General features: G+C 42.8%; 1 protein-coding gene across 6 annotated transcripts in view; it reads right to left on the reverse strand.

Annotated features, from left to right (window-relative positions):
• Window positions 1–1,576: 1,576 nt before the first annotated feature.
• tax1bp1b (Tax1 (human T-cell leukemia virus type I) binding protein 1b) overlaps window positions 1,577–21,559 on the reverse strand; it is a 188,662-nt gene continuing 168,679 nt past the window's right edge. For 5 of the 6 annotated variants that reach the window (XM_085988623.1, XM_085988627.1, XM_085988624.1 and 2 more), the window contains 2 exons: window positions 2,721–2,812; window positions 1,577–2,604 (listed from right to left, as the gene is read on the reverse strand). In XM_085988623.1, the coding sequence (XP_085844749.1) occupies window positions 2,403–2,604; window positions 2,721–2,812 (294 nt within the window). In that variant the 3' untranslated portion in view covers window positions 1,577–2,402. The remainder of the gene's footprint in view (window positions 2,605–2,720; window positions 2,813–21,559) is intronic. The other variant, XM_085988625.1, reaches the window with a different exon arrangement.

Below are 21,559 nucleotides of genomic sequence, written 5' to 3' on the forward strand. Positions count from 1 at the left end.
GTGTCATTTTGGTAAATTTATGCTGTATACTCTTCCAAAACTGGAAATAGTCGTCTAACTATGGCCTTGTATAAATATATTAAACCTTTTATTCTATGCTGTAAAATACTATTAGCCTTTTATGACTTTATCTATCTGCACTTGCAATTTCAAGGAATTCTATATTTGAACCCCTAGGTATCTCTATTCATCCACATTCTTCAATGTATTGCCAGAGTATATATTCATATTCCTGTTTTTCTTCCCAGAATGCATAACCTTACACTTCTTTGCATTAAATTGCATCTGCCTGCCCATTCCGCTATGTCCCTCCTGAAGTCTTTTATAGTCGCTCTCACTGTTTGCTAAACTCTCTATTTTTGTGTTTGTTAATTTAATGTATGTGCTTCAGTTAATTTAATTTATATTAACTAAAGTGGATACTTTACTCGCTCCTGGCTTCCAAGATGTGTTTTTCTTCTACCCTCTAATCCCGAAGATGTTGACTCCTGGCTGGGATAAGATTCCATGGGTTTTGTTCACACTTCAGTACCTTCATGTGAGAGCCTTGAAATGTTATTTACAGGATGTGCATGGACATCACAGGGTGCACAGTTGAGCCCAATCCTGTCCTCACCCAACATGCACATGTCTAGTAGGAGTCAAAGGACAGTGATTAAGAGCAAGAACAAGATCAATTTTCCCCTCCTAGATCCAGTGATGCTACAACTGCAATTCCCCTACTGCCATCCTGGCTGAGGTCAGTTAACTCTATACAGGCAGGAGATTGAACCTGGGGTCTTACTGGTTTGTTTGGATGAGGACAGGGGAGCTGAGAATAACATGATCAGAGCAAACTTTATTCCATCTGCAAAATGTATGCTACTGCAAATATAACCCTGAAATAATCTATACTATAAATAATCAAAATATATGTAAAAAAAGGTAAATCTGAAATTAAGTCTAGAATCTGCCTTTAAATGTGCTCCACTAATTTAGAAATGATGAGGCTTTTTTAACTCCTCAAATAAGTAACTTACGAGACAAAATGGTACCAGCAGATTTCATTGAAGAAAAATGTTAATACTGTAGCAATATATGCAATACTGTTTTGGATTGTATGACTTCACAAATAAATCAATATATTGTAGAGTTAAATATATACAATGGGTTAAATGTAGTTTCAATCAGATTGTGGTACGCATTCAATTCTAGGAGATTATCAGAAGGAAAAGTGATTTGTTGCAGAGTGACTTATCACTCAGATACCTGCATTTCAAATGTCCTGGGACCTTTTATGTAAAACTGCCCTACATGTGGCAAGTGCAGAAATTCACACAGAACGTCTCATCAGTTGTTGCACCACCCTCAAGATACATCCGCCAAGACCCCCACCCCCTCAAAACACATCAGATTTTGATACTTCAGAAGCAAGAGCCTCTTGCTCGCTCCTGCAAAGGATTGGATTGCATGCCTGCATTTAGGACAAATATGTTTTAAACATTCTTATAAACATAAGTGAATAAAAAAATGATCTCTATTTTCTATTCCAATGATTTTAGTTCCAATAATTCAAAGGATTATTGTGCAACAAACATTAAAATTTTCCCAACAGCTGGACCTGTCTTTATTGTAAACAGAAATTCCACTGCAACATAAAGCTGGGCACATCATTACCAGTGACAAACAAATCTTAAATACAGTAAAGTGTCCTGATCTAACAAAATAGTAAAATTATTCAGAAAATATTTACCAGTAGGCATTTACAGCAAAGGGAAATTAAATATCAGGTTCACAATGAAGGACATTTTTAACACCTTAGTGGAAATGTAATGTTTTACAGGATATATATTCAGGTACAACTGTCGATAAATACACTCTTCATTTCTTATATTTTTATGAAGTTGGAATGAGATCAAAACTTCAAATTCAGGATTTCAGACGTGTTTAAACTGATTGACTTGTTAAGACAATTTCAAATGAGCTACTAAATATCTAGTCACAGGTTTTGAAGGCTGAAATGCTATACAGTTTAAGATTCTTAATAGATTATATGCAGGAAATGTGCTTTTGCTTGATGTCCCAAAAGGTAAACTGCAATCAATTTTAGGATTACCATCCATGGCATAAAGATGCATTGCAAGTAGTGTTCAAATCAGATACACTTTGTTGTTTTCTACTGCAACTATGCACATCAGTAACATTGCACTGATTATTCATGCTTTTACATAACATATTTATATGCTGCATTGTATATATGAGATTAAAGATTTTCTTTTAAAGAATATAGCAAACTACTTCCAAAGCCCAGTATTAAAGGTGCCTTTCAGTGATAGCGATATAGTGTACTAGCTAAATTATTAACATTCATTAATGTAAGCAACCTTAGTTATGGATCAAGGAAATTAAATAGGCTTTGTAATTTAATCAAAGCTCTGAACATTTTCAGGAAAATGTGTCATGACATGTCTTTCAAATACATGTTGGTCACAATCTGGGGCAAATTGCTCACTGCACATGGGACACACCTTCCAGTGACTTTCAACATGCTCTTCAAATTTGCTCTGATCATAGTTGGGTGGAAACACCACATCACAAAGTGGACACTTCTTGTGAAGATCAAGGCTACAAAATTAAAAGTAAAGCAGGTTAATGAATAATTAACTCATGATTTTTTTTATTTAAAAAAGCAAAAAGTTTGGTGGAAAATAAATTTCAGAGAATCCGAGAAATAAACTTGCCTTGCATTAAAGCAGAAGTGAGCACCGTGTTCTTGTAGCAGGAAACTTGGAGGATCAGAAACACCTGTTGGTGAAACATTGTCATCTTCATCCTGTCAAAAGTAAGATGACTTTAGAGCACTTAAATTAGGAAATGACAAAAAAAATAATTGCAGTATATTTGATTTGTAAGTGCTCATAAAAAAACAAGCCTGAAGGCTTTGTGTCTTAATGCGAGGAGCATTCGTAATAAGGCGGATGAATTAGCTGCGCAAATAGAGGTAAACGAATGAGATATGATTGGGATTACGGAAACATGGCTCCAGGGTGGCCAAGGCTGGGAACTCAACATCCAGGGGTATTCAATATTCAGGAAAGATAGGCAGAAAGGAAAAGGAGGTGGGGTAGCATTGCTGATTAACACAATTGAAAGGAAGGATATTAGCTCTGATGATGTGGAATCTGTATGGGTAGAACTGAGAAATACCAAGGGGCAGAAAACAGTAATGCAGAGGTCGGGGATGGCATTAAATGGGAAATTAGAGAAGCGTGCAATAAGGGCACAGCAGTTATCATGGGTGACTTTAATCTACATATAGATTGGGCTAACCAAATTAGTAACAATACTGTGGAGGAGGAATTCCTGGAGTGTATACGGGATGGTTTCCTGGACCAATATGTCGAGGAACCAACTAGAGATCAGGCCATCTTAGACTGGGTATTATGTAATGAGAAAGGATTAATTAGCAATCTTGTTGTGCGAGGCCCCTTGGGTCGGAGCGATCATAATAAGATCGAATTCTTCATTAAGATGGAGAGTGAAATAGTTGACTCAGAGACCAGGGTCCTGAATTTAAATAAAGGAGACTACGATGGTATGAGGTGCGAGTTTGGTAGGATTGATTGGGGAATGGCACTCAAAGGGTTGACGGCGGATGGGCAATGGCAAACATTCAAAGATTGCATGGATGAAGTACAGAATTTGTTCATCCCAGTTTGGCATAAAAATAAAACAAAAAAGGTGACTCAACCGTGGCTAACAAGGGAAATTAGGGATAGTATAAGATCCAAGGAAAGGACATATAAATTGGCCAGAAAAAGCAGTAAACCTGAGGATTGGGAGCAGTTTAGGATTCAACAAAGGAGGACAAAGGGATTAATTAAGAGGGGGAAAATAGAGTATGAGAGTAAGCTTGCAGGGAACATAAAAACTGACTGTAAAAGCTTTTATAGATATGTGAAGAGAAAAAGATTGGTGAAGTCAAGCGTAGGTCCCTTGCAGTCAGAATCAGGGGAATTTATAATGGGGAACAAAGAAATGGCAGACCAATTAAATACATACTTTGGTTCTGTCTTCACAAAGGAGGACACAAATAACCTCCCAAAGATGTCGGGGAACATAGGGTCTAATGAAAGGGAGGAACTGATAGAAATCAGTATTTGTAGGGAAATGGTGTTCGGGAAATTGATGGGATTGAGGACCGATAAATCCCCAGGGCCTGATAATCTACATCCTAGGGTACTTAAGGAAGTGGCCCTAGAAATAGTAGATGCATTGCTGGTCATCTTCCAAAATTCTATAGACTTTGGAACAGTACCCATGGATTGGCGGGTAGCTAATGTTCAAAAAGGGTGGTAGAGAGAAAACAGTGAATTACAGACTGGTAAGCCTGACATCGGTAGTGGGGAAAATGCTAGAGTCCATTACAAAAGATGTAATAGCAGAGCACTTGGAAAAAAGTGACCGGATCGGACAAAGTCAACATGGCTTTACAAAAGGTAAATCGTGCTTGACTAATCTACTGGAATTTTTTGAGGATGTAACTGGTAAAATTGATAAGGGAGAACCAGTGGATGTGGTGCATTTGGATTTTCAAAAGGCTTTCGATAAGGTCCCGCATAAGAGATTAGCGTGTAAAATTAAGGCACATGGGATTGGGGGCAAGGTATTGACTTGGATAGAGAACTGGTTGGCAGACAGAAAGCAAAGAGTTGTAATAAACGGGTCTTTTTCCGAGTGGCAGGCAGTGACTAGTGGGGTACCGCAGGGATCGGTCCTTGGACCCCAGCTATTCACAATATATATTAATGATCTGGACGAGGGAACTAGATGTAATATCTCGTTTGCAGATGACACAAAGCTGGGTGGGCGTGTATGCTGTGAGGAGGATGCCGAGAAACTCCAGGATGATTTGGACAGGTTGGGTGATTGGGCAGAAGCATGGCAGATGCAATATAACGTGGATGAATGCGAGGTTATCCACTTTGGTCTCAAAAACAGGAAGGCAGATTATTATCTAAATGGCAATAGATTGGGAGAAGGGGAAGTGCAACGAGACCTGGGCGTCCTTCTGCACCAGTCACTGAAAGTAAGCTAATTCATTGTCTAGAGTTACTTTTCTCAGTCACATCACCTCACACTATAATGTGTAACAGATTGTCAGTCTACAAGGCACTTGGAATTGACTATGGAAAAGGGAATCCATCCAACATATGATCTAGTGAGCTCAACAGATCAGTTAATCATTTATACCAACAATAATGATATTCTTATGCTCTTGGTTTGAGTAGATTTCAATTTTGATTTTATGTTCTAATTGAGCAAAGACTATCAAGGGATTTTCAGGATGCTAAATATTTCAGGTGTGTGATACAGACCAGTCAAAATTAAGGATAGAAAATACCAGTGTGATCAGACAATGATGAAGTGTTAAATAACAACAGAAAATGCTGGAAATACTCAGCAGGCCAGGCAGCATCCGTGGAGAGAAACAGAGTTAACGTTTCAGGTCTGGGACCCTTCATCAGAACTGGAAAAAGCTGGAGATGTAACAGGTTTTAAGCAGGTGCAGAGACAGGGAGAGGGGCGGGTTTGGGAGGGGAGGAAGAAATTAAAGGAACATTCTGTGCTAAGGTAACATCCGGGAAGGCGCCGAACACCTCGAGTCTCTTCGCCAGGAGCAAGCGGAAGCCAAGCGCAGGCAGCGCAAGGAGCACACGTCAACCCAAGCACCCTACCCACCCGCCCCTTCAATCACCGTCTGCCCCACCTGTGACAGAGACTGTAGGTCCTGCATTGGACTCATCAGTCATCTGTGAACTCATTTTTAATGTGGAAGCAAGTCATCCTCGGTTCCCGAGGGGCTGCCTAAGAAGAGAAGAGGGGGAGGCAGGAAAGATAAAATGTTGCAAATGGGGATGACAAAATCATGCAGCATGAAAAATGGGAGCAGGGATTATAGTCTGAAATTTTTGAACTCAATGCTAAGTCCAGAAGGCTGTAAAGTGCCTAATCGAAAGATCGTGAGCAGCAAATACAGTATGCGGTCTCCTCTACATTGGGGAGGCCAAATGCAGATTGGGCGACCGCTTTGCAGAACACCCCAGTTCAGTCTGTAAGGGTGACCCTGAGCTTCCAGTTGCCTGTCACTTTAATTCTCAGCTTCACTCCCACTCTGATCTCTATGTCCTTGGCCTTTTACATTGTTCCAATGAAGCTCAACGTAAGCTCGAGGAACAGCACCTCATCTTTCGATTAGGCACTTTACAGCCTTCTGGACTCAATATTGAGTTCAACAATTTCAGACTATAACCCCTGCTCCCATTTTTCATGCTATATGATTTTGTCATCCCCATTTGCAACATTTTACCTTTCCTGCCTTTTACCTTAGCACAGAATGTTCCTTCAATTCCTTCCTCCGCCACCCCCCACCCCCCCGTCTCTGCACCTGTTTAAAATCAGTTACATCTCCAGCTTTTTCCAGTTCTGATGAAGGGTCCCAGACCTGAAACGTTAACTCTGTTTCTCTCTCCACGGATGCTGCCTGGCCTGCTGAGTGTTTCCAGCATTTTCTGTTGTTATTTCAGATTTCCAGCATCCACAGTATTTTGCTATTGTAATGATGGCGTGTTTATCTGTTATCTTCACACTATTCACTGGAGACCTAACTTCACTTTCTGAAACAGTTCACTTCCAAGCTTTCAGCAATTTAGTAAACCACTACCCTTGAAGTTGATATAAGCCTGTTTGAATGTGATTGTCAGTGACTGTCACTTGGAGAAGTGAAATACATAATTGTGATCTTTGGAATTCTCTACATAAATGATGAGAGATTGGGAAGGGTTGGTGTTCAGAGGTACCTGGGTGTCCCTGTACATGAATCACTGGAAGTTAACATGCAGGTACAGCAAGCAATTAGGAAAGCAAATATAGTCTGAAATTGTTGAACTCAATGTTGAGTCCAGAAAGTGAAGTTAGGTCTCTAGTGAATAGTGTGAAGATAACAGATAAACACGTCATCATTACAATAGCAAAATACTGCAGATGCTGGAAATCTGAAATAACAGAAAATGCTGGAAACACTCAGCAGGCCAGGCAGCACCCATGAAGAGAGAAACAGAGTTAACGTTTCGGGTCTGGGGCCTTTCATCAGAACTGGCCTTTATTACAAGAGGATTTGAGTAGAAGAGTAAAGATGTCTTACTGCAATTATATAGGGCCCTGGTGAGACCACACCTGGAGTAGTGTGTACAGTTTTGGTCTCCTTACCCAAGGAAGGATATACTTGCCACAGGGGGAATGCAACGAAGGTTCATCAGACTGGTTCCTGGGATGGGGGGATTGTCCTATGAGGACAGATTGAGTAGACTAGGCCTATATTCTCTAGAGTTTAAAAGAATGAGAGGTGATCTCATTGAAACATACAAAATTCTTACAGGGTTTGACAGGGTAGATGCAGGGAGGATGTTTCCCCTGGTTGGGGAGTCTAGAACCAGGGGTCACAGTCTCAGAATAAGGGGTCGGCCATTTAGAACTGAGATGAGGAGAAATTTCTTCACTCAGAGGGTTGTGAATCTTTGGAATTCTCTATCCCAGAGGGCTGTGGAGGCTCAGTCGCTGACTATATTCAAGACAGAGATCGATAGATTTTTGGATATTAAGGGAATCAAGAGATATGGGGATAGTGCAGGAAAGTGGAGATGAGGTACAAGATCAGCCATGATCTTATTGAATGGCGGCGCAGGCTCAAAGGGCCAAATGGCCTATTCCTGCTCCTATTTCTTATGTTCTTATAATTGTTAAAATATAGCTAAATTAAACTGGATTCTAGATTCTCAGGGGGCTAAATTCAATAAGGCTCAAAAATGGATGAGGGGATCACAATGCGTGATCTGCCAATGCACTTTGAAAGTAATGTAGGCAGCACGCAAAATGTGTGCTGCCTGCTAATAAACACGATTAAAGCACTGAGCCTAGCACTGAACGCGCAGCTGGTTGGCTCAGCACTCAGTGGGGGTCCAATTTTGTGGGAAGTGTGATCTCTATTTAAAGGCTGCCTGCAGAGTGAAATGCTGTCTGCACTTCTTAAAGGGGAGGTGTTTTCTGAAAGAAGCACCTCATTGTTAGTGCAGCTAAGGACAGGGGAAGGTACCAATGCTGCAACAGAGCAGAGAAAGGGCACCTCGGTTCTCGGACGCAGCACAGGAGGCCTTAGTGCAGGGGGTCTAAAGGAGGATACAGGAGGCCCTCCAGACAGACTGTACGAAGGCAGTGGGAGCAGATTGTTGAAGTGGTCAGTGCCACCACTATTTCCCTCGGACCTGGATCCAGGGCTGAAAGAAGTTTAATGATCTCACACGAGTGGCTAAAGTCAGTGAATGCATCTTCAAATGCCATATCCCACCATCTGCACCACAAGCCTCACATACTGCTCAATGCATCACACCCCCATCTCTCACCTACCAACAATCTCTATAAATCACGACTCATACTTCACAATCATAGCTTCATCTCACCCTCACACACTTACAACTGTTGCAAGCCTCACACTGTGCACAAAATACCAGCTATTCAACCATGACAGGCACATCACCCAAACACAGTGCACCACACTCACTGACACACTTCCCTTTCTCTTGCAGGCCAAGGTGGCTCATAATCAGTGCCAGTAGCAGCTAACAGGTGGGGAGGGGGCAAGAACCACTGCAGAGCCTTATCTAGCTGGAGGAGACAGTGCTGGATATCATTGGAGGGGCCGTCACTGAGGTCATGGCGATCAGTGAGGCTAAAAGCGTTGATGATGGCGGTATGCTCATACCTAATCCTCCTTCTCACATCCCACTTCACCCTCATCCCACAATCTCTTCTCACTTACAAGCTACTGATGGTGTAAGCATGCACATCTTGCTTCCTCCCACCCCTCCCCTCACCACAACCCTACCCATGAGCCTTTCAGATACCCAAGAACTCCAACCAGCCCAGCCTGTGCATGAACAACAAGAGGAAGAGAGCGATAAAGAGACACCGCCATTCAATCTGACACTCACAGGCACCAGCTCAGAAAATGGCACTGTACGAACATTAGGAGGTAACATAAAGGCAGGATCTGCACGTGGCGAGTCACCAGGCACGAAAGAATGAAAGAAAGACTTGCATTTATACAGCGTCTTTCACGACTACCAGACGCCCCAAAGTGCTTTACAGGCAACAAAGTACTTTTTGAAGAGTAGTCACTGTTGTAATGTAGGAAATGTGGCAACCAATTTGCACACATCAAGCTCCCACAAACAGCAATGTGATAATGACCAGATAATCTGTTTTAGTGATGTTGATTGAAGGATAAATATTGGCCAGGACACCAGGGATAACTCCCCTGCTCTTCTTCGAAATAGTGCCATGGGATCTTTTACGTCCACCTGAGAGTACAGACAGGGCCTCGGTTTAATATCTCAGCCGAAAGGCGGCACCGCTGACAGTGCAGCACTCCCTTTAAGGGGCTGCGCAGCCCATTCAAAATACCGTGCATGCGTGGTTTTTCCCATTAAAAAGCCAGCCGGCCAGTTGCACGGGAGGTTCAGAGTGCTGCGCAGCCGCACAGCTTAAAAGGAACATCTGTTGTAGGACTGGAGGAAATTATAGAGATAGGGAGGGACGAGGCCATGGAGGGATTTGCAAAGAAGCATGAAAATTTTAAAATTGAAGTGTTGCTTAACCGGGAGCCAATAAAGGTCAGTGAGCACATGGATGATGGGTGAATGGGACATGGTGTGACTTAGGACACGGGCAGCAGAGTTTTGGATGACCTCAAGTTTATGGAGGGCAGAAGGTAGGAGGGCCAGGAGTGCATTGGAATAGTCAAGACTAGAGGCAAAGGCATGGATGAGGGTTTCAGCAGCAGATGGACAGGTACGATGTGCTGAATGTCCTCCTTCTCTGCTGTATCATTCTATGATTCTGTGCCATATGGTACAGCACGCAACTTGGCTCTTTGCCTAATCGAGCTCGATGTCAGGATCGTTCAACACCTGCAATTCAGTATGTTGCGTAACTGCTTGCAAGCAAGTACTTGGTGAAGAAGGAATATGACCCTTAGGATAAGTAATGAGGTAAGTGCGAGCTTTTATAAAGTTGTAAAGAGTTTAAGTAATTTGCTAGCATGAAGAAATTTCTTACAGGTTTTCTTAGCTAGCTATTTCGGACTTGAATTTATAATGCAGAGCAGTGAGGTTTTACATGTTACTTAAAAAAATTTGAGCAAGTTTATTTACAGTATATTGATTTAAATGCAATTAAACTAGTTTTAACTTGTAATGTTACTAATTCACAGTTGTCGTTCCCTCCCCCAGACACACACAACTGAGATTGTTATATCAAGATTGACCATAATTCTGATTTCACAATAGTGTGATTTTGCATCTTGCAATGTAACCATTTCTAGCTAAAAGGGCTTAAAATAGGCCTTGTTAGAATGATCATCTCCATTTCCACTAGCTTGTTATTCAAATGAGCTGCAGCCAGGGCAGGGAGAAAGGGTAGCGCAGGTGCCAGCTCCCCAGAGGACGAGGTCACACATGAGTTCTGCTGCAGAGGACTCAGATGAGGACTGCCTTCAGAAGGGTGATGGGCATGCACATAGAAATGCTTGGTACAACGGCAGGACTGCCAGAGTGCCTCTTGTCACTGTCAGGGAGCATGGAGGAGTCCGGCTCCAACATTGCACGGGGCTTTGCGCAGAGCTTGGAGTCCATGATTTCCAGGATGGAAGTGATGGGCAACTCCATTAGAGCACTTGTGGATCCAACCATGGTGCTGGGTGTGATGGGCGATGTCTCAGCCTCCATTGCAGCACAAGCAGAAGCGACCCAACGTCTGAGTGCTGCAGTGGAAGCTCAGACTTCTGTCATACAGGCTCAGCTTGTTGCCACGCAAGCTCAGACTGCTCTCATGCAGGCTCAGCTTGCTGCCACGCAAGCTCAGACTGCTGCCATCATGGCTGCGTTTACAAGTGTGGATAGGGGCTTGCAGGGTCTCACAGCAGTCCAGCAATCTGTCCTCCAACAGATTACTATAATTGCTGAGGTGCTGCCTAGGGGAGTGGCAGTGGCTCCGTGGAGCTCGAACCTGCTGTCCTCTCAGCATTCATACTTCCACCACTGCCACTCAACCAGTGCCCTTGCTGTGCCCTTCAGTCAGTCATCCCAGACTGCTGCCGCCCATCCTGAGGTGGTGCAGTTGACAGCCGGGCCTTCTAGGCCCAGAGCTGCTCTAGGTCATCCTGCAAGGTTATCTGCAGTCTCTCCCACGGAAAGTCAGCAGCCTTCCACCAGCCAGGCTGCAGCCACTGGGGTAGCACTTCATAGGAGCACTAGGAAAGACAAATGCACACAGAAAACAAGCACTAAGGGAATGCACAAGGGTGATTAGATGACTTTATGTAGTTTTAGAATTGATCATTTATAAAATATGATTGGAATGTTTGTTTTGTGGTGGCTTTCATTATAGCATTGTGGCCAAGAGGTCGCTGTGATGTTCTGTGACAAGAGGGATGGTAAGGTGGGGAAGTGTTGAGCAACGGGAACCTGGAGTTTCATTCAGGGGAACCGGAGTCTGATGATGTTCACAGACAGCCATCTGGAACAGGGGTCCTCCATTCCCCCTCCTGAGGTGGTCACAGAATCCATGGTGGCAAGGGCTGTGCCCTCATGATGGCCAAGTTGTGGAGGATGCAGCAAACCACCACGAATTGGGACACCTGCTTGGTTGAGCTCCGCTCGAGCGGTCAAGGCAGCAGAACCATTGCTTGAGCACCCCAATGATCTGCTCGATGACGTTCCTCGTGGCAGCATGGCTGTCAATATATGACTGCTGGCCACGAGTGGAGGGGTTGCGGAGGGGAGTCATCAACCAGGTGTAGAATGGATAGCCCTTGTCGCCGAGCAGCCACCCTCAGGTTCAACGTGGTGGCTGGAAGATTGCTGGCACAGTGGACTGGCATCATGACTGCTGCCAGGATACCGGGTATTCTCCATCATGATGTGCTGGGCGTGGTTGCACACCAACTGCACATTAAGTGAGTGATACCCTTTGCAATTACGGTATATCTCAGCACTGACATGCAGCGTCCACAAAGATACATGTATACAGTCGATGGCACCCTGCACGATGGGGAAGCCTGATATCCTGGCAAAGCCATGTGCGCGCTCCTCCTGCTTCTCTCTGTTTAGAGAGAAGACAATGAAGTTCCTTCTCCTAGAGTACAAAGCCTCCACTGTAAGTAGAGGCCCCATGACTGGGAGCAAGTGGTGTACTCAGAGGCCTTCCAGTAGCAGCCAACACCTTCCCAACATCCAGCAGCACTCCCTGCACACTTTACCAACTTTATAAATGTCTTCCAGCAACCCAGTATTCATACAAACTCTGCAAGAGCCAGTACAAGAGAAATAATCAATTTACCTGCAAGTTGGATGTATCCCTTTAAATAGGGTCGGTGATGGGGTCCCTCGTGCAGCTGAACGTACGTTCAGCTGTGCGTGTTCAGGAGGACATTGATTGGAGCAGCAACGTCCAAAATGGCAGGTCGTGCGTCAAATCAGCGTTACACGCTGACTGATACCATGATCTGCCTACTCTGCATACTGCTGGCGCACGCATGTCATGCCCGCACTATCGTCCTCACCAAGAAGTCGAACAGCGCGTACCACGCCGGAAGTGGGCAAAAGCGAACGGATGCCATTTTCTTCCCGAACCGGCCTTAACTACTGGTGTAAGGTGCCGAATTTCGGGGCCTCGGTCTTTATGCATATCCTAAACTTATAATAATCTTCAAAATATTTGTTTAAAATTAAATGACACTAACACATGAATAAGAAAATAAGACGTAAACAAAATAGCAGATACTGTATATGTGTCCACTGACTTTCTATCAATCTTAAACATCCACATCTTAAAATTAAAATAATACTTTTTGTTTGGGTTAACATATTAGATAGCATAAATGGTGTTAGCCTTGGCTCAGTGGTAGCAATCTCACCCAAGTCAGAAGGTTGTGAGTTCAAGTCCCACTCAAGAAACTTGAGCACATAATTTAGCTCGAGTACTGAGCGAGTGCTGCACTATTGGAGGTGCTATCTTTCGGATGAGACATTAAAACGAAGAAGAGCAGTGAGATCTCTATCGCGTCTACGCCAATATTTATCCCTCAACTAACATCACTAAAACAGATTGTCTGGTCATTATCTCATTGCTGTTTGTGGGACCTTGTGTGCAAAATTGTCTGCCGTGTTTCCTACATTACAACAGTGACTACACCTCAAAAGTATTTAACGGACTGTAAAATGCTTTAGGACGTCCTGAGGTTGTGAAAGGCGCTTCATAAATGCAACTTATTTTTCTCTTAAAAGCTATTTTACTCGAGGTTAGGTTTAAGACATCCAGTTACAGTAGTGTACTTTACTACTTAGCCATGTTGTACATGATTTCGGAGGTCCAAAAGTAGAAAAGTACTTAATTCCCTACCTCTTCTCTCACTTTTAGCACATAAATTCACCAAAAATTTAAAAAAATTGTTTGCTGTAGAGCAGTCGTAAGCTTCTGTGACACCACTACATAAACTAAGCAGTAGAATTTAGCAAGCTTTATGGAGAATAAAGTGTAGAACTAATGAGCAAGAAAAAAAGCAGGGGGAAAGAGGATTATTTCTACCTTTCACACGTGATTTTATTTGGGGAGTGAAGAAAAACCTGTTTAACCATTTTTACCTTCTCTGACAACTCAAGATGAGATGGCGAACTCTTCCCGTGGAGAACTGAGGAGAAACTTGCATTCCATCATTCTCTGGTGCAGTTGGCAGCAGACGAATGCACTGCGTCACTCAGCCACCATAAAGCACATGCTCCAAAATTAGCAGTGTACAAATACATATTTATCCTATTAGAATGCCTTTACACAATTTAGACACAGAAATCCTTAATCACCTTAAACTCATTTTTACCTCTGGAGAAATTAATTTAAAACGAACAGGTTTAAGAAAAAAACATTCAATGAATAAAGTGACAACAAAAAGATTGAACGGCTATTTAATCTGACTCAATGGATGCCTCAATGGTCCACACAAAAAAAACATGATGACTATGAAGTACGCAGCATATAGATAGAGCCAGAAGCCATATTAGAACAACTGAATAGGAAAAAAAACCCATTTCAACTGGAAAAAAACCCTAGAAAACAGGAAAGCTGTCAACTTTAATTCTGCAAAGTCTGTCAATCATGATCTCCACAAGAAAAAAAACACTGTTCAGCCTTGCACCATGCTTGCCAGCGGTCAGTTCTGAGTGATCTGTATATCCCAGTAATGCCAGCCAAGCGTGTCACACATGTCACAGTGCAGTCAGACATATCAGCTAAATTGCCCAGTTGGGCTGCTTCTCTCATCAGTTCTGTCAGCAGTGCTCTCATTTCACGAGCACTAACAGCACATAAATAGCTGCAGCAGGCACTGATGAGGATCACAATGCTGATGGACAGTGAGGTCGGCCTCACAGCTCCCATCAACAGTCAGTGAGATGCTGCATCACTGGAGGACGTGTCCAAATCTGCTTGCAATTTGAAAAAGCATCATGTGCTGAGAAACTCATGTATATGGATCACACGCACCATTCAGCAGACAAGTACTGAACAGAGCAAAAAATACAATGCAGCAAGAAAATCTCTGTATCTAAACATTAAGGGTGCATTTACACTACAACTTCAGTGTTGCTGTGAAATAATTAATAAATAGAGTCAGGGTTTGACCTGCACACACTGATGCTGCCATCCACACTGTCTAGATTTACATTTTAGTATCTGGGAGTGGAACTCTGTGTATGCTTGCAACATTCATGCACAGATCGCTTTACTAGGCAGGAGAATTGGAGTTCCAGACCAGTTGTACAAATGGAGTACTACCTGAATGGAACCCATACTGAGGCCTGCAGCTGCAGTATAAATGACTAAAGGCTTAACTTCTCCCCACTCCTGAATTCCCCTCAAACACAATAATAGTGGCTAAAAGTTTTTACAGAACATACTTATTTTTCCTTAGGATGCTCGGGAGGAAAATCTTATTTAATAAAAATGCAAACAGCTAGAAACAGGACAAAAAAACACGTGTAATCCCTAAAAGGTAAATAAACATTCTGTGCACTGTAAATGGCTACAATTTTATTGGGGCAAGAGAGGAAAGACAAAAGGAAAAGTGAAATGTATTACAATCTTTTCCATAAAGGGCCAGGAGTCCTCTTCTGGCATTTTCCATGCAACAAACAGCACAGATAATGGCCTGGAATTTGCAGTTCTGATGATGGTGAACTGGCAGCGTACACCTTCATTTCAACTTTGAAACTGACCACAACTTCAGGATTTAGTGCATGTGCAGCTTAAAGCAGAAATCCTGAAATTGCGGTCTGTCATTCACTGCTTCTCCACAGGCTGAGCTGTGCACCCCCCACCTCCTCCTCCACAGAGCCAGCAATCAGTGAAATCTCTCAAATCATGGAAACTGATGAAAACTTTGGCTCTTCCGCAGTAATTATGCTGTTAAATGCCCCATTAAAAGTTAGACCCTTTTGGATTAGCTGTAACTGGGGTTTTAACAGGGCATTGACTGCTAAACCAAGGTTAAGGCTCTGAAAAACTAATTTTAATTTTGTGCAGTGTTAAATTTATCCATTTTAATAAAAATTAAAATTTAAGAAACTTAAAAAAAGTTTTAATTTTATTTCAGGTTTGCCTTTTCCCCCATGTGAGAGTCCCAATCTTTGTTTTGCTCTCTCTAACATTTTTTAAAAGTTAGAATTTTAGGAGTTTACCCACTTCCTGGTTCGCTGTCTGTGGGAAATTCTGTGTTTTGATTGGCTGCTTAGACAGCTTGTCGACGTCACCGCAGCTCTTCGCTGGGAATCCCCATTAATTATCTTTGATTTCAGTTACGCGTCGGAAATCCCGAAATTCTCGACACTGAGATTGCGAGATCTTTGTGCTAAGCTTACTTCGGGGCCAGTGGCGAATGCCTTTGCTTCGCCGCTGACTGCAAATTATGGGCCATGCATATTTCTAGCAATCAGAAAATAAAAAAAAATATGCTCCACCAAATGCTTTCAACATCTCCCACTAATTCTTATTCACCTGCCTTTTCTCGTGAGCCAAAGCATTAGCTACCCAATATCTACAAAATTACAATGGGGAAAGCTAAGTTCTGCAAAGGTCAGAAATTCCATTTGTCCTCAAATGTTACTGACAACCAAGATATCACTGAAAAACTGTTAAATGAAACAACAAGCAAAAACATACTGGAACAGCGATTTAAAAAAAAGTCTCACATTTACCATATAATTAAGGAAAATAATTATCTTCTTAGTGAAAGCGCTCAGCACTTAGCCCAAAAGCAGCATAGTTGATTGAAGATGCCTCAAGTAACAGACTTGCTTTGCTCTGTACACATTGATCTAAAGAAGCTTTCTCTGTATACTTCCAAATATAATCTCACTCAGCAGTTCAATCAGGACCACATCGGATTATAGTGGCATTACGACAGAGCAATCAACATTTAATTGTAAAAGGTAATAATGGGGTTTTGAGGTAAATGGGTAAAACACTCACTGTATATTGTTAGATGTGCATTTACATTACATTTATATTGTGGTAAAGAATTGGTAACTATCACCTGAACATGTTAAATTCATTAACCAGATTAAATGTCATCATCTCACTACAAATAAAATCAAACGCTATGTAACCAGCTATACATGTGCAGACTACAGTTTTTTGATCAAGTAACCACACATGCGCGTTTCTTTGCATTTATAAGCCTGATCTCTTATAAACAATAACTTGCATTTATATAGTGCCTTTAACCGAAGAAATCTTCCAGAGGCGCTTTACAGAAGTGTAATCAGAGAAAAAAATTGACACCGAGCCCAAGAAGGATACATTAGGAAGGGTGACTAAACGTTTGGTCAAAGAGTTAGGTTCTGAGGAGAGGTTTAGGGAGGGAATTCCAGAAATTAGTACCTAGACAGCTAAATGCACGGCTGCCAATTGTGGGGCGCAGGAAGTAGGGGTGGATTAGAGGCCAGAGTTGGAGGAATGCCGAGTTCTTGAAGGGTTGTTGGGATGGAGAAGGTTACAGAAATAGTGATGGGCAAGGCCATGGAGGGATTTGAACACGTGGATGAGAATTTTAAATGAGGTGTTGGTGGACTATGAGCCAACGTTGGTCAGTGAGCACAGGGATGATGGGTGAACAGGACTTGGTACACGTTAGGGTGCAGGCAGCAGAGATTTGGATGAGTTCAAGTTTATGGAGGGTTGAGGGAGGGAGGCAAGCCAGGAGAGCATTAGAATAGTCGAGTTGGAGGTAACAAAAGCATGGATTTCAGTAGCAGATAGGCTGAGGCAGGGGTGGAGATGAGCAATGTCACAGAGGTGGAAGTGGTCTTTGTTATGAAGAGGATATGGGGTCAAAACCTCAGCTCAGGGTCAAATAGAAAGTTGCGGTCTGGTTTAGCCTGAGACAGTAGCGGGGGAGGGGGATGGAATTGGTGGTGAGGGAACAAAGTTTGTGACGGTAGCCGAAGACAATGCCTTCCATCTTCCCAATGTTTAATTGACTGAAATTGCGGCCCATCCGGGACAGGATATCGGACAAGCAGTCTAACAACACAGACAGTGAAGTGGTCGAGAGAGGTGGTGGAAAGGTATAGCTGGGTGTCGACAGCAGACATGTGGAACCTGACGTTATATCTTCGGATGATGTCACTGAGGGGCAGCAATTAGATGAAGAGGAGGAGAAGGCCAAGGATAGTGGTTACGGTATAGGGTGAACATAAGAAATAGGAGCAGGAGTAGGCCAACCGGCCCCTCGAGCCTGCTCCGCCATTTAATAAGATCATGACTGATCTGATCCTAACCGCCAATCCACTATCACAGAACCATCTCCTGAATCTAACAGAATTAGACACACGAAATAGGAGCAGGATCAGGCTACACGGCCCCTGGGCCCGCTCCGCTACCCACAGGGCCATGACCGATCCGAACCTAGACTCATGTCCAAATTCCTGCCCGCTCCCCGTAACCCTTAATTCCCTTTACTTCTAGGAAACTGTCTATTTCTGTTTTAAATTTATGTAATGATGTAGCTTCTACAGCTTTTTGGGGCAGCATATTCCATGGACCTACCACCCTCTGAGTGAAGTAGTTCCTCCTCATCTCAGTTTTGAAAGAGCAGCCCCTTATTCTAAGACTATGCCCCCTAGTTCTAGTTTCACCCATCATCGGGAACATCTTCCCCGCATCCACCCGATCCAACCCCTTCACAATCTTATATGTTTCAATAAGATCGCCTCTCATTCTTCTGAACTCCAATGAGTAGAGTCCCAATCTACTCAACCTCTCCTCATATGTCCATCCCCTCATCCCCGGGATTAACCGAGTGAACCTTCTTTGTACTGACTCGAGAGCAAGTATGTCCTTTCTTAAGTATGGACACCAAAACTGTACGCAGTATTCCAGGTGCGGTCTCACCAATACCTTGTACAACTGAAGCAATACCTCCCTATTTTTATATTCTATCCCCCTAGCAATGAAAGCTAACATTCCATTGGCCTTCTTAATCACTTGCTGCACCTGCATACTAACCTTTTGAGTTTCGTGCACCAGGACCCCCAGATCCCTTTGTAGTTCAGTACTTTCCAGTTTCTTGCCATTAAGATAATAACTTGCTCTACGATTTTTCCTGCCAAAGTGCATAACCTCACACTTTCCAGTATTGTATTCCATCTGCCAAATCTCTGCCCACTTACTTAGCCTGTCGATGTCCCCTTGCAGGTTTTTTATGTCCTCCTCACTCACTACTTTCCCTCCCATCTTAGTATCATCTGCAAACTTTGATATGTTACACTCGGTCCCCTCCTCCAAATCGTTAATATAGATTGTAAAGAGTTGGGGACCCAGCACTGACCCCTGCGGAACACCACTAGTTACTGATTGCCAGTCTGAGAATGAACCATTTATCCCAACTCTCTGCCTTCTGTTAGATAGCCAATCCTCTATCCATGCCAGAATATTACCCCCAATCCTGTGATTTTTTATCTTAAGCAATAATCTTTTGTGTGGCACCTTGTCAAATGCCTTTTGGAAGTCTAAATACACTACGTCCACTGGTTCCCCTTTATCCACCCTATACGTTACTTCCTCAAAGAACTCCAGCAAATTTGTCAAACATGACTTCCCCTTCATAAAACCATGCTGACTTTGTCCTATTAAATTATGATTATCCAAATGTCCTGTTACTGTCTCCTTAATAATGGACTCCAAAATTTTACCTACCACAGATGTTAGGCTAACCGGTCTATAGTTTCCAGCCTTCTGTCTACTGCCCTTTTTAAATAAGGGTGTTACATTAGCAGTTTTCCAGTCTGCCGGGACCTTTGCCGAGTCCAGGGAGTTTTGGAAAATTATTACCAATGCATCCACAATCCCTACCGCCACTTCCCTCAAGACCCTAGGATGTAAGCCATCAGGTCCAGGTGATTTATCCGCCTTGAGTCCCATTATTTTACCGAGTACCACTTCCTTAGTGATTTTGATCGTGTTTAGCTCCTCCTCCCCTTTAGCCCCCTGTTTGTCCAGTGTTGGGATATTCTTAGTGTCTTCTACTGTAAAGACTGATGTAAAATATTCATTCAGTGTTTTTGCCATCTCCATATTTCCCACCATTAATTTCCCGGTCTCATCCTCTAAGGGACCAACATTTACTTTAGCCACCCTTTTTCTTTTTATATAACTATAAAAACTCTTACTATCTGTTTTTATATTTTTTGCTAATTTACTTTCATAATCTATCTTCCCTTTCTTAATCAATCTTTTTGTTATTTTTTGCTGTCTTTTAAAGTTTTCCCAATCCTCTATCCTCCCACTAGATTTGGCTACCTTATATGCCCTTGTTTTTAGTCGAGTACTATCCTTAATTTCTTTACTTAGCCACGGATGGCTGTCTTTTCTTTTACACCCTTTTCTTCTCAGTGGAATATATATTTTTTGGGGAAGTTGTAAAATAACTCCTTAAATGTACACCACTGATCATGTATCGTCTTACCCTTTAATCTATTTTCCCAATCCACTCTACTCAATTCCGCTCTCATACCTTCATAGTCTCCTTTATTCAAGCTTAGCACGCTTGTTTGAGATCCAACCTTCTCACCCTCTAATTGAATATGGAATTCAACCATGTTATGGTCACTCATTCCAAGGGGATCCTTTACTGGGACATTTTTAATTAATCCCGTCTCGTTACACAGGACCAGATCTAAGGTTGCTTGCCCCCTGGTCGGTTCAGTTATATACTGCTCAAGAAACCCATCCCTAATACACTCAATGAACTCATCCTCAAGGCAGCCCTGCCCAATTTGATTTGTCCAATTAATATGATAGTTAAAATCCCCCATAATTATAGATGTTCCCTTATTACAAGCCTCAACTATTTCCTGATTGATACTCCGTCCAACAGAGTTGCCACTGTTCGGAGGCCTATAGACTACGCCCACTAGTGTTTTTTTCCCCCTTATTATTCCTTACCTCCACCCAAACTGTTTCATTATCCTGATCTTTTGACCCAATATCATTTCTCTGTATTACAGTGATTCCTTCCTTCATTAACATAGCCACCCCACCTCCCCTTCCTTCCTGCCTGTCCTTCCTGATCGTTAAATAACCTGGTATGTTTAATTCCCAGGCATTGTCACCCTGCAGCCATGTTTCTGTAATGGCCACAAGATCATACCCATATGTAGTTATTTGTGCCATTAACTCATCTATTTTGTTACGAATGCTACGTGCATTCAGATAGAGAACTTTCAAATATGTTTTGTGACACTTAGTTCCTGCTTTTGCCCTTTTTATTACTTTACCTTTTACTCCATACCCTCTGCCCCTTCCTGACACGCTCTGGTTTTTAATTTCCCCACTGCTACCTAAGTCTATGACCTTCTCTGTTGTCATTTTTATTATTTGCTCTCTAGGAACCTCCCCCCCACTAGTTAGTTTAAAGCCCTCTCTACAGCCCTAGTTATATGATCCGCCAGGACTCTAGTCCCAGCACTGGCCAAGTGAAGCCCGTCCCAACGGAACAGCTCCCTCCTGCCCCAGTACTGGTGCCAGTGTCCCAGGAAGCAAAACCCATTTCTCCCACACCAGTCTTTGAGCCACGCATTTAACTCTCTAATTTTATTTGTCCTAGCCAAATTTGCTCGTGGCTCAGGTAATTATTACCCTTGTGGTTCTGCTTTTTAATTTGGCCCCTAGCTGCTCAAACTCCCTCAGCAGAACCTCCTTCCTTGTCCTATCTATGTCGTTGGTACCAACATGGACCACGACAACTGGATCCTCCCCCTCCCACTCCAAGTGGGAAGCCATTCGAGGAGATTCTCTGGTTACAATTGGCTAGGTAACAGTTGAACCAGGCGAGAGAAGTCCCACTCAGCTGGACAACAGGGAGCAGCATTTGGGGAAGATGGCGTGGTCAACCATGTCAAACTCTGCAGCGGGG

The sequence above is a fragment of the Somniosus microcephalus genome, chromosome 5, assembly GCF_052327205.1.
Source record: "Somniosus microcephalus isolate GS21.2 chromosome 5, FLI_Smic_1.0, whole genome shotgun sequence".
Taxonomy (NCBI): Eukaryota; Metazoa; Chordata; class Chondrichthyes; order Squaliformes; family Somniosidae; genus Somniosus; species Somniosus microcephalus.